This window comes from Mustela putorius, unplaced genomic scaffold (genome assembly GCF_011764305.1).
Source record: "Mustela putorius furo isolate JIRA1106 unplaced genomic scaffold, ASM1176430v1.1 tig00537227_pilon_pilon_pilon, whole genome shotgun sequence".
Taxonomy (NCBI): Eukaryota; Metazoa; Chordata; class Mammalia; order Carnivora; family Mustelidae; genus Mustela; species Mustela putorius.
The window spans coordinates 9,822,818-9,839,824 of record NW_025422368.1 but is presented as its reverse complement, the minus strand read 5'-3'; the positions used below and the strand labels follow the sequence as shown (position 1 = coordinate 9,839,824).

Below are 17,007 nucleotides of genomic sequence, written 5' to 3'. Positions count from 1 at the left end.
CTGTTTAATACCTGGACGTAGCTATTATCATCTCCATTTGTTTGTGGGGAAACTGAGGCAAGAGCCCTCAAGACGACAGTCATAGGTGGCAGTCCGAGGACTACGTCATATGTTACTTCAGTCCCGAGTCCGTGTGACTCCAGAGGCCTTGTTTCTAATTCAGCTGTGAAACACAACGGATCTAGTGTTTACTGATGCTGCCTGGGTACCTCACTACTCTCTGTGAGGAGTTCCAGACACGCCTGTCCCAGGTCCTGAACACTGTCCCCTCAGAACAACTGTGCTTTCGTTCCAGTTTGGCATTAATGCGTCCAGAACACCATCTGTGGCTTCTTCTCAGCCTGCGCAAAGTGTAGTTACAGAGCAGCAAATCTGTGATGCAGGCTTTCTGGCATAAGAGTAAGAAAAAGTAGAAAAATCCGCGTCCGTATAATATAAAAATCAAACTCCAGTGGCATGCCTTTGGATTATCTTCACAGCGAAGGCGTGCAGTGAAGGCACGCACAGGTGGTATGTTTTCTATATGTACAGCAAGGGCTGTAGCCAGGTGAATGATCCCCACCTAAATGAAATCTGCTGGTCACCAGACCTTCCCATCCCTGACGCTTCCTGGGACACAGCTTCTTCTCATGGTGTGCATTAGACATGGACAGTGGTGGATATTTTGGAAAGAAAATACAGGAAATGGTCAATAAAAAATCACCCTAAGATAAACCAAACATGACTACCTTAGTGTGCCGCTCTCTAGCTTTTCAGAGACGCAGACGTAATGTCATAGAGTTTAGACGTGTGGTACCCCGCACTTACCTTGCCTCAGAAGTGTTCCCTGACATTTTTCACTATAGTAAACCATACATAACATAAAATTGACCATTTTATGCAGTTTCAAATGCACAACTCAGGGACGTTGTGTACGGTTGCACTGTTGAATAACCATCGCTGCTTTGCCTCTCCAGAACATCTTCCTCCTCGGTGTTCTCTCCACTTCAACATGCTTCACACACCATGCTTACTAGCTGCATGCTATCCGACCATATAGAATTTACTTGAGAGCATTTACTAGCAAACATTCAACCGATGCTTATTTTGTGTTTGCTGTGAAGCAGACTTTACAGCTAAGGTCGCGAGCAGAATGTGGTTTGTGCCTCTTGGACCTTAAGTCTGGTGAAGGCAGTGGCTGTCAGTGGGTGAGCACAGGAGTGAGGGGTACATGTACCAAGAGAGCCTAACTTGATGTATGATTTACATAATCTTCCTTGATTATTGTAGGTGGAGCCTGTGGCAGATATTTTTGCTGTTATTAGTAATATTGCGAGATATCTGTAGGTATAAACATTTGTTTGCATCCTGATTATTTTATGAAGACTTGAAAAAGTGGAGCCAGTGAAGGACTCGCTGCCATAGGGCTATGCGAGGTGTTCTTTCTTTGAGTGCTGGTTCTTGTTAACCCGCCATGCCATTCTCCAGGTTAGGAGCTGCCACCAAACATTTCCGGTGCCTGTTACCTCTTACGAGCTCTCCTAACCTTTTTAAGTAAGTGTCTATGAAACCTGTAGGGTTATGTGAAGAGTTGAGGCTGAGAAATCGAGTGTACCCAGCTCAGAAGAGCTCAGGAGGGCAGGGCCAAAGGGGCTGTCCACATGATGAGGGCGACATGATGTCACAGGTAACATTTGAACTGGCCGGCTGTTTGGACTCCTGTCAGAGGCCTTGGCTTGACTCCCGCTTTAGGGCTGTGCTCCGTGTGCATGCTGACAGAGTTTGGCTCCTTTCTGTGAAATTCCAGGCTTGCAAACTTGAAGCTCATTATGAAGTAAGAGAAGCCTATAAAAGACAAAGTGTCTCTGTATCAGCTAAACAGAAACTTCCGATCTATTGTCAGAACTGGGAGAGACTTTGGGATACCATATATCTTCCCTGTTCAGACTGCAGACGAAGGTGCTGAGGTTTAGAAAGTCAAGAAACATTCTGAAGGAAGCCAGTTGGGGAGATAAAGGAGAGGGATTAAAACTAATTCTCTCAGTTTATCTTGTGGTTTACTCCATAACCTGCCTCATGTTGTCTTAGCCTTCGGTCTTGTCCTTCTGGGAAATTCCTGATTTTGTTTTCTGGCATGTCCTCTAAGGTGTTACTCATCTTCAGTGTTGAATGCATGTATGTGCTGACTAAGGTCTCTTCACAGTCATGTTATGCTGGTGTGTTTGCCTTCCTTACTCTATGTCGGTCTTCGCCTACTAATTTGTTGGACTGCTCCCTGCTGTCTTCCTCTTGGCCTCGTTGTTTATTGGAAAGTCTCTGTGGACTCTGGCAGCAGTAACCAGTTATGTTTTATTTCACTCCCTTTGTGTTAGCCCTTTTGGGTCACTTTGTTGGGTTTGGGTTTTTTTTTTTTTTAAATGTTAAGAAGTCATACACCCTCCAGTGATGTAGGAAATGTGGAAACCTGGTCTGGGGCCAAAGAGCAAACAGTTTTTAAATACATCCTGAATGTTGAGAATAGGAACATCAGCACAGATCTCTGACGTATTTATTTTATGATGACTGGAGCTAATGATTAGTTGGTAAAGCTTTCCCATGAACACACATCTCCACATTTATATAAATGTGCATATAGTTTTTTCTGTATAGCAGATCTTTTAAGGTCAAATTTACAAAGAAGCTAGCATTACTTTGTGTTAGACCAAGTGCCATTATCTTTCGTAGAGCTTCATATCTGCATAATGACTCTAAATATAGGGCCATCGGTCTCCTGATAATAATTAGGAAAAAGAACTTAAAAAGCCAGGGCATCAAATTTGGTCTGAGGCTGTCAGCCCCGGTATGAAGTGATTATTATGCAGTTGGAAAATCCTGTAGCTTAGATTCCAAACAATTTCTGGTAATCAGTATCTCAGAATAATTCAGAGTTATCAGGTTCTTTCATTTATGAGAGAAAAGAATGATTCCTCATTTATCTTGAGTCTTTGATGTTGGCAATTCCGTCCTTAATTAAAAAGGCATTGGCATTTTCATTATGAAAATGGTTTTCCTGGATGTATAGCTGAGTCCATTAATTTAGTGTTTTAAAGCTGATTGGCATTAGCCTATTAGTTACTTATATACAAAAACAACTTAAAAATTAATTTTGCAGTGTCTTGATTTTAAATACTATTTCAGACATCTGTTCCTCCTGGGTCTACTGGATCGGCGTATTAAGTTCTAGAGAACTAGGGAGTAAAAATATGGTGTACTCCACATCCAGAAAAGAAGACAGCCATTATCACGGTCTGTTTAAGGTGCCTGAAGAGAGCCGAAGGGGACATACCCTGGCTCTGTACCCCACCCTTGTTCTCTCATTTTCTTCTGTATCTTTCAGGGTGGAAAAATGATTATGATAATGACAGTTCTATTTTCTGACGTGATAACTGTTAATGTGTTACAGCCCCTTAGTCTTTTGTAAAAGTCCCATTGAAGATAGGCAGTATGATGCCCATTTTACACACTGGGAAGCAGAGACTCCCCAACGGATCACCTGATTAACCCCTGACACCGCTTAGTTAGCTCTTGTTTCCCTGCCACTTCTTTCCATTCTGCGCATCACTGCTGGTCCCATCTGTGCTCTTGGCAACATTCTCCTTCAGAAACACCTTCTAACAGTCCGTAGTGCACAGGGCTAAAGCCCAAACTTCAACACATCTACAGGCTGATCGTAACTTCTTTAACCTTCTACCCCACAACCTCCTTACGAGAACCTGCACTAGGTACTCGTACTGTGTACTTTCCCGCTGGTTTCTCCTGCCTTGGCACTGACACATGCCTTTTATTTGCCAGGCACTCTGTTAGGATCTTAGCCACAGCTCTTGCCTTTAAAACTTTAGTAGTAAGATAGATGTGGACATACATCACTTCGTAACTTTTATGTATCTAATTCCAGATTGAGTTTTTGCCCTCCATGAAAATTTTCCTAACCATTCAGGGTAGATTCTGCCTTCCTCTGAATGCAGCCCGAGACTGTTCCAAATATTTATCTTTAAGTTCTGATTGTATTTTCTTGTGCCTGGGCCTTAACCCACTTCTAGGTTATAGATACTATAGGCACAGTCTGTGACTTTAATATATTGCTCTGATTTCTAAGCTCTTTTTATTTTATTTTATTTTATTATTATTATTTTTTAAGATTTTTATTTATTTGACAGAGAGAGACACAGCAGGAGAGGGAACACAAGCAGGGGGAGCTGCAGAGAGAAAGGGAGAAGCAGGCTTCCTGCTGAGCAGGGGCCGGATATGGGGCTCCATCCCAGGACCCTGGGATTATGAGCTGAGCTGAAGGCAGACGCTTAACAACTGAGCCACCCAGGAGCCCCCTAAACTCTATTTTTAAAGGAAGGATTAATTAATTTGTAAACATATATAATTTCTATATATGATTTTAACTTTGGCTGGGACACCTGGGTGGCTCAGTCAGTTGAGCATCTGACTCTTGGTTTTGCCTCTGGTCATGATCTCAGGGTCATGAGATCAAGGCTCCCTGCTCAGCGGGGTTTCTGCTAGAGATTCTCCCTCTTCCTCTGCCTTTCTCTCTCTCTCTCTCAAATAAATCTTCAAAAAAATTTAGTTTTGGACTACCATATTTTTAATATATTGCAATGTGGTCTGAAACCACATGTTTTACAGTATAAAAAATTAGGTTGGCATGCAAATATGGCACATTGCTTATTTTTCTGGATTTCTTTCAAACTCTGGAACCAAGTTGTTTTTTTTTTTTTTTTTTTTTTTAATTAATGATTTTACTGTGACACCTTCCTCTTCATTAGTTATCAGCATAGGAAGAAAACCTTTTGAACATCAGCCAGGCCTTTAAAAGGCACTAATAAAATATCTCAGTCGCTAGTTCTTCAAGTTATGGGACTTGTTAAAAATACCATAAAATGTAAGTGGCGTGAGCAGATTTAGTCTTGACTAAGGAGGTATGAAACCAATTCTATTCCTGGTTCACGTCACTGAAGGGGGTGACTCTGGTGTAGTCAGAAGCACAGTGAGCCCCAGTTTCTTTGCCTGCCAAATGATGCATCATAGCAGACATGGTGGGTTCTTCTTTTTTTTTTATTTTTAAATTTTTTAATAAACATGTAATGTATTATTAGCTCCAAGGGTACAGGTCTGTGAATCACCAGGTTTACACACTTCACAGCACTCACCATATCACATACCCTCCCCAATGTCCATAACCCCACCACCCTCTCCCTCCCCCTCTCCCCCTGGCCACTCTGTTTTGTGACATTAAGAGCCTCTTATGGTTTGTCTCCCTTCTGATCCCATCTTGTTTCATTTATTCTTTCCTACCCCCCACATTGCATCCAAGCCCCCCACATTGCATCTCCACTTCCTCATATTAGGGAGATCATATGATAGTTGTCTTTCTCCAATTGACTTATTTCGCAAGCACAATACCCTTTAGTTCCATCCACATCGTCACAAATGGCAAGATTTCGTTTCTTTTGGCTGCGTAGTATTCCATTGTGTATTTATATACCACCTCTTCTTTTTTTTTTAAAGATTTTATTTGTTTATTTGACAGAGAGATATTACATGTAGGCAGAGAGGCAGGCAGAGAGAAAGAGGAGGAAGCAGGCTCCCTGCTGGGCAGAGAGCCCGATGTGGGACTCGATCCCAGGACCCTGGGATCATGACCTGAGCTGAAAGCAGTGGCTTAACCCACTGAGCCACCCAGGCACCCCTATACCACCTCTTCTTGATCCATTCATCTGTTGATGGACATCCAGGTTCTTTCCATAGTTTGGCTATTGTGGACATTGCTGCCATACACATTTGGGTGCACGTGCCCCTTCGGATCACTACATTTGTATCTTTAGGGTAAATACCCAGTAGTGCAATTGCTGGGTTGTAAGGTAGCCCTATTTTCAACTTTTTGAGGAACCTCCATGCTGTTTTCCAGAGTGGTTGCACCACCTTGCCTTCCCACCAGCAGTGTCGGAGGGTTCCCCTTTCTCTGCGTCCTCACCAGCATCTGTCATGTCCTGACTTGTTAATTTTAGCCATTCTGACTGGTGTGAGGTGATATCTCATTGTGGTTTTTGATTTGTATTTCCCTGATGCGGAGTGATATGGAGCACTTTTTCATGTGTCTATTGGCCATTTGGATGTCTTCTTTGCAGAAATGTCTGTTCATGTCCTCTGCCCGTTTCTTGATTGGGTTATTTGTTCTTTGGGTGTTGAGTTTGCTAAGTTCTTTATAGATTTTGGACACTAGTCCTTTATCTGATATGTCGTTTGCAAATATCTTCTCCCATTCTGTCAGTTGTCTTTTGGTTTTGTTAACTGTTTCCTTTGCTGTGCAAAAGCTTTTGATCTTGGTGAAGTCCCAAAAGTTCATTTTTGCCCTTGCTTCCCTTGCCTTTGGCAATGTTCCTAGGAAGACATTGCTGCCGTTGAGGTCAAAGAGGTTGCTGCCTGTGTTCTCTTCAAGGATTTGGGTGGATTGACATGGTGGGTTCTTTTTTTTTTTTTTTTTTAAAGATTTTATTTATTTATTTATTTGACAGAGAGAGATCACAGTAGGCAGAGAGGAAGGCAGAGAAAGGGGAAGGGAAGCAGGCCCCCTGCTGAGCAGAGAGCCCGATGTGGAACTCGATCCCAGGACCCTGAGATCATGACCTGAGCCGAAGGCAGCGGCTTAACCCACTGAGCCACCCAGGCACCCGACATGGTGGGTTCTTAACCCACCAAATACTTTCACCGGTGCCTCTCCCCCTGTTGTGTTGTAGAACTGTGTCCCTCTGTCTATTTACAGATAAATTTACTGAGTGACCAAACAACAGAAATTTATGTTCTCACAGTTCTGGAGGCTGGAAGTCCAAGGTCCAGGTGTTGGCACATTTGGTTTCTTCTGAGGTTTCTCCCCTGGTCTCACAGCTGCCATCTTATCACTGTGTCCTCATGCAGTCCTTCCTCTGTGTGTTTGGGTCTCTGCCCATTTTTCCTCTCAGAAGGACACCAGTCAGACTGGATTAGGGCCCACTCTAATGGCTGCATTTTAACCTCATCACTCCATTAAGGTTCATAAGATCATAAGGTTCGTAAGATTCTGGGTATGGCGTGTTAAGGCCCCAACACGTGAATTTGGATGAGACGCAATTGAGCATATAACATCTATTTAAAATAATCTTCATTTGTTTTATACGGAGAGACTAGTATAAAGAAGAAACCAAAAATAGCCTTCCACCTATTTAACAATGCCTATTGTTAAAGAGGGAGGGTAAGTACATGAAAAGATCATTCAAACTATATTCACGATTATAAAAGGAAAGTTAACACGCTCCTAGCCCCTTCCTTCCACACTCAGGTAACCTCTTTAAATACACTGACACAAATGTTTGCTCTGCAGAGTCCAGGTACATTATTGTCTGGTCTGAACGTATCAGGCAAAAACACACATCCGTGTATCCGTGCATCCTCTGTAGTGGCCTTTTAAATGACTGCATAGTATTCCATTGTATATGTTGTGGATGTAACTGGTGACCTGCTCATCGGCATCTAGGTTGTCTCCGGGTACCCTGTCCACCCGCATTACCAACAATGGAGTGGGATTCCTGTTAAATACGCATTATGGAAGGAACGGTAGTGAGCCACCTAAGGGACACAAGCAGCCTTCAATTTGGGGGAAGACAGCCTTTGTTTGTCACCTTCCTGTGCACTGGTCCTCATCAGTTACTGTGAAGGGCATTTCAGGCTTTCTTACCCTCCAGTCCCTGACCATATGCCAGTACCTCCTTCCGGCCTAATGTGGAAGGAGGGGCTTCTCTGGACGGCGTTCAGTCACAGCACACAGCTGTCCTTTCTCCTCAAGAAGAAAGACCAGTCTGAATCATTAACAGGCAGAAACTCTTCTTAGTGAAGTAAAACCATTTTTCTTGTAAGAATTGCTGTTTCTGTGCCCACGATGGCCCATGAATCCTTTCTGGCTGCTTCCACCCTTTGGAGAGGGGCCAGTTTCCTAATGGAATGTAAGCAGTCTTACTGCTAATCAAGATTTACAGCTGAGACTGGGATGCTCGGTGGCTCATTGGATTTGCAGACCTCTAAGGCAGCGCCAGCGGCAGCTCTGAGATTAAGTACAGCACAGAAGGCCCAGTCCTGTTCTCCGGGCCCTCCCTCCGTGCTCAGGCCCGGCCTCCTAGCCACAGGTATCATCTGGTGTTATTTTATAAGTTGTATCGCAGTGCACATGTTCTTTGCTGAAGAATTGCTTTCATTTCTGACTCATTTCAGGAAATGAAGCAGTCTATCAGAGGTGTTCTTCATTTTCATTTTCAGACCCACAGAGAATTAGTTTTCTCCAGGGATTTCTAACCACATGTGGGCAGTGCTTTATTTACCCAGATGTGAGAAATAGCAGTAATGAACAGCCCTTTTCCAAAGTTGGCCTTACTTCCCTGCAGAACCCAATGGGAAGACCCAGAGGAACTTGGGCTCTTATGAATGTAAATATTTCTGAGGTTTTGGTTTTGTGATGCTTGTGGACATGCTGTGTGTGTATGGGCTTTGGTGCAGGAAAAATATAATTTAGCAACAGATTTAAAAGGTAGTCTGGAGTGTTTCTAATTACTGTTTGTTTAGCTCACCATTGCCTTAATAAGTGGATTTAAGTAACCTTGGGGGTAGGGAATGTAATGTTCATATTATAGGCAGCCATGCAAATCAAATCCTAACTAACTATTGCAGAGAACACACCATGGAGTCATTTTATATGTATTCCGTTGAATTTTAAATTCAGAACTGAGAGCATTTTGGAATAAGCATCTTTCTACCTGTCATGTGTCGGTGTGAATTATGCATATGTCCCAAATCAACCCTACTGTGTGCTACAGTTCCATTTAAAATCCGTCACTAGCTCTGGCATGCCGTTCTCCTTTTAATTTGACCCAAAAGAGAGGGAGAAACTTAAAAGCCTCTCTTCCCTTCTCTTTGCCATCCTTCAGTGGCTGTCCTAGGAAATGGAAGTGTGAAGAGCCCCTAGAACAGTGGTTCACAACCTTGGCTGCACCTTGGAATCGGCCTGGGAACTTGGAAAGATACAGATGCCTGGGTCCCAGAGATTCTGATTTAATTGTTGTGAATGCAGCCTACCTCAGGATGTTAAAAAGCTCCCCAGAGGGTCTTCTTGAGCACTGGGGGTTGGGATCCACAGATTTGAGAGACCTCTCATCCAGTGGTTCCCCACGATGACTGCAGACTAGCGTCATGTGGAAGGCAGCTATGCTCACCACTATACCACCATTGCTGATCAGACCAGCATCACCTGGAAAGCTGTTGAGAGAAACACAGGTACTCTACCAATTGAAACCACATTTCTGGAGGAGGGAGCTAGTATTGTTAGAAAGCTCCCAGAGGTTCCTGATGCACGGCAAAGGTTAGGGTAAACAGACATAATCTAACCATCCCATGTCACAGATGAGAAAAAAAATGAAAACTTGAAAGGGCAAGCGGCTTGCTCAAGGTCAGCTCCCAGTTGTTGCAGGAGCAGGTCTGGGATTTGGGTCTGACCCTCTGTCTGGTGTGTCTGCTGCCTGCCTCCCCACCTTCTGTTTGTTTTTTGTATTTATTGATGCTTCCTCATCCCTCAGGTGATGTTGCTGCCTCCAAGAGGCCTTTTCTGACTTCTCACCCATCCAGGCCGGGTAAGATGCCCTTCCTCTCTGTTTGAACAGCACCCCGAGCTCTCCTCTCGGACTGTTGGCTCCAGGAGCCCACACCCTTCGTGTCCTTTCTATAACTTGCTGGCACCTTGTAGGGTTCTGGATCGTTTGTTGAGTTGAAGTACCCTGATTTTTTTTTTTAATTCCTCCATTAGTCCACATAGATTGCTAAAAATAATCCATTTATTTCTATATGTTAGCTTTCAGAAAAAGTTCTGAAAGCAAAACTTGTCTTTCTAGGGCCTGCTGTATTGTGGGTCAAGATCTCATACACTGCGCCCTTCCACCCCTATCTTCCAGAACAGAGGTTTTGGGGGGAAAAATTTCAGGGCGCTTTTGTTGTAAATGAAAACAGAATTTCAGTGACCTCCCAAGTTGCTCAAGATACTTATAACATCTAGGGACTTTTGAATAAAATACTGACAAGTGTGAGTGGAAGGTAGCAGCATGTGGCATCTACCTTAAGACAGAAAGTTGAATCAAGAGAACAAAGCTATTTCATGGAAGTGTGTTTTAAGGACTAAATTATCTCCTTTATCATACTGCAGACATAACTCTGAGAAGCCACATTCTGTTAGCAGAGCTGAATCAAATCGTTTGGCTTCTCTGGATTCATGTGCTAAATTACTTTCAATTCATAGTGATTGATTCAATTCAGTTCAATTGATTAAAAAAAACAAAAACAAAACCTAAACTATGAATCTTCTGTCATTCCTGTTGACATAAGGTTCATTCTTGGTCAGTACTTTATTTTTATGTGAAAAAATGTTCCCAGGTTTGCATTGTTTTTATGTTGAGTCTTCTGGCTGTATCAGAGGGCTGACTCCGAAGACAGGCTGCTACTGCATCTCTTGAGCTGCGTGGCCAGGAGGCGGCACACAGGGGTCACAGAGAGAAGCTGTTTTCCTGTGTGGAGAATTGGGAGCTTACAGATCCAGGACTGTAAACTGGCTGAGAGCCGTAGGATAAATGTGAAGATGATGTCAAGATGTTGCAGTCAGGAGGGAAGGATGGCCAGTGTGGTCTCAGACGTCACGGTCTCCTGCTCTGTGATCAGGAAAGGGGCAGTGTGGTGGCATGGAGGTGAGGCCCCTGTGTAGTCAGGGGGAATCTTTCTTAACTGGTCTTAGACATTTCAGGAGAAACCGAAGTTGTTTTGCTGGTGGTAAATATAAAACGTTTTAATATTAAAATAATTTTGGTTACACTGTGAAATAGAAAGTGCAGGGTTTGCCTGACTTCCTTTTTAAGATGAGAGATGAAGTTTAAAAGAAGCATCTATGTCCAGTTGCTCCTTTGCTGCTATTTGGGTGAAAAATGGACAGACCGATAAAACTTTTTGCTAAGTAACCAGCTTCTATCAGACCAATTTCAGAGGCTCAGCAGTACCTTGTGGGAGAGGATTTATCAGATATGTAAGAGCGGTGTTCAGTGATTCAACCTTGTTTTGCTGTCTGATCATTACGACCATCTTGCAAATTAGGAATTGTTCACACCTGTTTGAAGATGGGGGTGTGTGTGTGTCTATACGTGCGCGCGCGTGCACGTGTATGCACCTATCCACCAGGGAGTGGAGCCAAAATTTAAATCCAGGTCTATCTGATTCCGAAGTGCTTTTAATTTTCTAACCAACATGGCCTCTTACGTCATGAGAGTGGAGAAGTCTCCAGAAGAGAGTTTTACTATCGCGGTAGACGCCGGCTGACTTCAGCTTTTCTTACGGTTACTATTTAACATTCATAAGTTAACGTTTATAAGATTCTGTGACACAGTTAAACGCATTTCTTCATAATGTCCTATAAAGTTCTGACTTTACAATGGCATGTCCTCACGGCAGTGACGCTCCAAGACTTCCAGTGTATTCATTGTCATGGTTAAAAGAGGGGAAGGGAATAGTTAGTGGTGGCCATTTTTGATCCAAACACTTAACAGCATCAGGTAGAATTTGGTACTCTATCTCTCAGCCATCACACGTTTGACTTGAGGGAGGCAGCAAAGCAAAATGGTGGGTGATTTGCCTTTGGTGATGTGATTCCTGGGTCTGAGAATCCTGGCCCTGCTGCCTGCAAGCTGTGTGATCTTGGGCACATCACCTAACCCATCTGTGCCTTAGCTTCCTCATCAAGGGGCATTCATAATTTGATTAAACTTGCTGTTTTAAAAATTAAATGGCATAAGGCCTACGAAGAGCTTGGAATATGATATAAAATGTGATACAAAGTAAGTGATACAAAGTATGTGATACAAAGTAAGTGCTTGGTAGATGTTTAGCTATTCTTAGCGGACAAAACTAGATGCTACATGACCTAGCAATTCCACTCCTAGGTGCTGCCTTGAGAAATGAAAACTATGTCCACCAAAGATCTTCTAGTGAAAGTCTATAGAAATTTTATTCATAATAACTACAACCTAGAGACAACTCAAATGTCCGTCAACTAGCAAATGGATAAACTGTGATACAGCCACACAGTGGAACAGTGTTGAGGAGCAAAAAGGAACAGATTACAGATACAGGCATCAGAATGGATAAAATCTCAGAAGCATTATGCTGAGTGAAACAAGCCAGATATAAAAGTCTGCATACAATTTGATTCCATGTATATGATATTCTGAAAATGCAGAACCTTAGAGAGAAATCATCACTTGCCAAGGACCAGAAGCAAGCAGAGGAAATTGACTATGGAGGGGCTTTGAGAGAGAGCTACATGACTGTATATGCTAGTCAAAATGCACCAGACTTGGGGTAAATTTTTACTGTATATAAAATTAAACCTTAGTAAACCTGATTTAAAAAAAGAAGAAAGTCTGGTACCACAACATAGCAAAGAGGGAGAGGGGAAGGGGTTAGAAGGCGTAATCAGAAGTTGCAGAAATCGCAGATACTCTGCACTTTCAGAGGCTCTACGAGATGCATGGAATGATTGCATTAATTTTCCTCTCCCAGGCTGTGAGTTAGAAAAATGCAGAGACCTGTGGAATAGTTCCGTCCTGCCCAAGCGTATCTGATTCTCTGCGGTGAGCACTGGTCTGCTACGTCATTGCGTTTAAGTCTACCCATAAGAGTTGCCTTTATTTCCCGGGCATGGGGATCTCCTGGGTCGCTTCCTGGGAGAATTTGAAGGAGGGAGGACTGGCGACGTGAGGAGGCACTCGTGGAAACAGAGCGTTGGTGTTCGAGATGAACTGAGGCTTACTCTTCCAAATTACTAAGTCGTCTGAGTGCATTTCTGGGTAGGAAATGTCCTCCCAGAGCATTGTTCATTCATCCTGAGTCATGGAGGCCCTAGCCCTTTACCGTGGAGCCCTTGCTTATCTTAGCCACACTGAGCACAGCTGACCACTCCCTCCTTCCTGAAATTCTTTCTTACTTGGTTTCTGTGATGCTGCTTCCTTATGATTCTGTTTGCACCTCCCTTGTTTTTCCTGTCTCCCTTGCTGGATCCTTCTCTTCCTAGTCCTTTGCTTCTAACTTTGGAGTGCCGATGACTTTGTTCTCTGACTGCTTCCCATCTCGGCTCACTACTTAGCTGATACTCATTTCCAGAGCCTTAAATACCGTCTATATGGTGATGACTTCCAGATACCTCTCCCCAGTCCCTGTCTCTCCCTGGCTTTTCAGCTGCCTGCTTTACCTCTTCCACTTGGTTGTCTCCTGGGTATTGCAGACGTGGCATGTGCAAAACCAACTCCTCATTTGTTTTCTTTCGTCGTTCCTCATCTCAGCAGTGGCTCCACCCAGTGGCTCAGGCCCCCAAACCCAAAGTCTTCCTGGATGCCTGCCTTTCTTTCACACCTCCTGTTGGACCCATTAGCATCTATCCCAGATCCAAGCACTCTTCCTCTCCCACCCCACACCTAAGTCCCAGCCCCCCAGTCACCACCACCATGTCTTGCCGGGACTTTGGAATCTTCCTGCCTCTACTCTTTACCTTGTGGTCTGAGTTCACACAACAGCTGAGGGAATTCTTCTGTTTTATACTTTTATACTACCTGCAGTGGCTTCTCCACAAACAGTATAAAGTCCTAACTCTTGGCCATGGACTGTAATGCCCTTGCCATCACTCTGTCCTTGTCTCTTGTTCTGCCCATCTCTCAAGGGACTTCAGCCACACCAGCCCCTCACTGGCCCTTGACATGTCACCCTCCTGTCTGGAACATTGCTCTCATTCCCATCTCCCCCCTGCTCTCCCCTCCCAACCCCTTTGTGTCTAGGATTCTCGTCTTGTACTTCAATCAGTTCTCCCTCGTACACCACCCCTGGGGGCTGGCTGGCCCCCCTGACTCACCTGGACAAAACACCACCATTACTCTTGGTTCCCTTCACCTGCTTTGTTCAACTTCAAACATTTGAAGTCAAATGTTTCAAAGCATTTATCTCTACCTGAAATTAAGTCTGTATTTGTTTATTGCCTCTGTCCCCCCAGTGGATCATAAGCTGCATATGAACACTGTTCTGATGCTCTATAAGTGTTTTTTTTTTTTAAAGATTTTATTTATTCATTTGACAGAGATCACAAGTAGGCAGAGAGGCAGGCAGAGGGAGAGGGGGAAGCAGGCTCCCCACTGAGCAGAGAGCCCGATGCGGGGCTCCATCCCAGGACACTGGGATCAGGACCTGAGCTGAAGGCAGAGGCTTTAACCCACTGAGCTGCACAAGCACCCCTCAATAAGTGTTTCTGAACGACTGAAGGAATACGTGAATTAATGCTCACGTACCCCTATGTTAAAAACTAAAGAACCAGACACCTTCTTAAACCCTCTTCATCTCTCACCCCATTTCTTGGTCCTTTAATTATGGTGGAATTTCTAAAATGTTGTCTAGATGTGCTATAGTTCTTCATTACCCATTTCTTCTTTACTAAGATCTGCTGTTCTTTTCCATCACTCGTGAAATTTCTCAGGGTCATTCGAGCTCTTTGTGTTGCTGCTTCTGCCAGATATATCCCTATTCTGTCTTATTAAAGCTTGCGTTTAGTTTTATCATGGAACATAAGTTACCTGAAAAGGGACTTTTTCTGTGGTGTTATCTGTTCTGTCTTCTGCATTGAGCATGGTGCCTGGCACAGAATAGGTTCCAGAATAGGGGTTCTTAATGTTTATACATGTCCTGTCATGAGATGTTTGACGTGAGTCCTCACTTTCATTTTTTTTTTTTAAAGGGGAAAAAGTAATTTTTTCCTTTTGTCAAAGTGTGGTATAATTATTTTATAATGTTTACATGAGTAGAAAATTAAGTAATATAATATTTGTTATGAAGAGCAGCAGCTCCCCTTCCATTTTATGTTCCCCAGAGGCAAGTATTTTCAACGTTAGCTGATTATTTTAGTAACTGCTTCTATATCTTTAATTAACATAATCATATTGTTACTCATCTGTTTCTTAGTTTTAGGGATTATCTATTGATGAAAAAGTGAGTATTTAGCTCGGGTTCATCCACGCCTGCTCCTCTTTCCTCTAACACAAATTTCCCAACTCCCATGCTCTCAGTTGAATTTATATTATAATTTTGGTAAAATCAGTATGAGATGTTTATTATAACATACTTTCCCACAGAAAAGCTCTGTAATATCGTTGGATTACTTTTCCTGTCAAGACTACATAGCAGAGGGGCGCCTGGGTGGCTCAGTTGGTTGGATGACTGCCTTCGGCTCAGGTCATGATCCTGGAGTCCCAGGATCGAGTCCCACATCGGGCTCCCAGCTCCATGGGGAGTCTGCTTCTCCCTCTGACCTTCTCCTCGCTCATGTTCTCTCTCACTGTCTCTCTCTCAAATAAATAAAAAAAATATTAAAAAAAAAAAAAAAAAAGAGACTACATAGCAGATACTGAGTTTTTAAAATCTCTTCATTTCTGGTGAACTTATGAATATTCAACCTCAGGCTCTACCCCAGTTGTAAATCTCCTCTCAGTCAACCACATCGAGAATGTACCAAATTTATCTTCTGGGGAAATTCCTCTCAGACCCTTCTGATCTTATCTCTGCCTATGTTGCTTTCTTGGCTTCCCCTTCACCACTCTCCAGAGAACTCCTTTTGCCACTCCCATTTTGGAGCCCCTGATCTCTGGACCTGAATGACTTATTCTTTTTTGGTTTGCCACTTCATTTTCCTTCTTTCATGAATGTACTTTTTTCAGATAGCTGAAGATACTAGAGTTTTGTTTTTTTAAAATTTCTTCCTCCTGTGATTTTTCTCTCTCCTTTAAGTTGCCTTGCTGTTTCTCTGTTAGATGCATTCCCTAATATCCAGAAGTTTATTATTCCCTCCTGTTTTATATCCACTATCTAAAAAAGATGACTAGAGGTTCTTTGATAGCAGACTGGGCTATGCTTCATACTAGGCTAGGCGGGTTTTTTTTGTTTGTTTAGGAAATCCTGATATAGTTTTAGGTTTTTGTTTGTTATTTGAGCTGAGCAGATTCTCCAGAGAAAAGATGACTAGTGAGAAAGCCAAGAACAAGGCTGCGGTGTCTCAACATTCAGGAATAATTTGTGTATTTTCTCTTCAGTATGAAATCCCACTCCTCACCTAGGCCTCGAATCCTCTAGTCCAAAGATCCCTTATTGAGTCTTTTAGGAAATACATTTCAGTCTTCTCCCAGGTGGGGCCCGGGGATTTGGAGGCAGTTACTTTCTTCAAGGAGTGAGGGAGAGAATCTGCGGGTCTCTCTACTTAAACAGACTTTCAGCCAATCTTCTCCCCACCTTTACCCCCACTGCCAGAGGAACCTGGCACTGCCAGTCCCTCATCCTCTTGAGGGTTTATCATTTAAATGACATTGATTCTAGATGGTTCTAGTTTGGGACTGAGCTTTCTCCAGTCTGCTCAGCCAGTCACCACTTGTCTGTTAGCTCTCCATCTTCCAAAATTGTGTTACTGTCCCTTCTCCTGTGGTGTTTGAGGAGGGAGCAAGACAGTGCAGGTGTTTAGTACTCCACTTTTATTTCTTTATTTTTTAAGATTTTATTTATTTATTTGAGAGGGAAAGTGAGGGGGAGTGAGGGAGCATGAGCAGGGGGACAGAGGAGAGGGAGAGGGTGAAGCAGACACCCGCTGAGCAGAGTGCTGGATGCGGGCTGGATCCCAAGACTCTGGGATCATGACCTGAGCCAAAGGCAGACGCTTACCTGACTGAGCCATCCAGGTGTCCCCTAGTATTCCACTTTTAAATGAAAGCCTCACTTGGATAATTTTCTTTGTTGTTTCTGAGGCATTTGATCACACTCGTGAACTGGGACTTCTGTGTAAATCGTGAATCTCCATTTTTACTGACTTTAGTTCTTCTCTTGGGTACAGTTGGGGTTGAGTATGGT

At 43.3% G+C, this 17,007-nt stretch overlaps 1 protein-coding gene across 4 annotated transcripts in view; it reads left to right on the top strand.

Moving 5' to 3' along the window:
- The window catches only part of ANO6 (anoctamin 6), a 192,628-nt gene that overhangs the window by 43,547 nt on the left and 132,074 nt on the right, over positions 1 to 17,007 (top strand). For 2 of the 4 annotated variants that reach the window (XR_006604655.1, XM_045073152.1), the window contains exons 1-2: positions 8,033 to 8,183; positions 9,624 to 9,677. The exons of 1 other annotated variant lie outside the window; for it this stretch is intronic. Coding sequence is in view for 2 of the 3 variants with exons in the window: in XM_045073152.1 (XP_044929087.1) it covers positions 8,048 to 8,183; positions 9,624 to 9,677 (190 nt within the window). In the remaining variant the exon portion in view is untranslated. Of the gene's footprint in view, positions 1 to 8,032; positions 8,184 to 9,623; positions 9,678 to 17,007 lie in introns of those variants that run through there. One more of the 4 variants, XM_004765580.3, reaches the window with a different exon arrangement.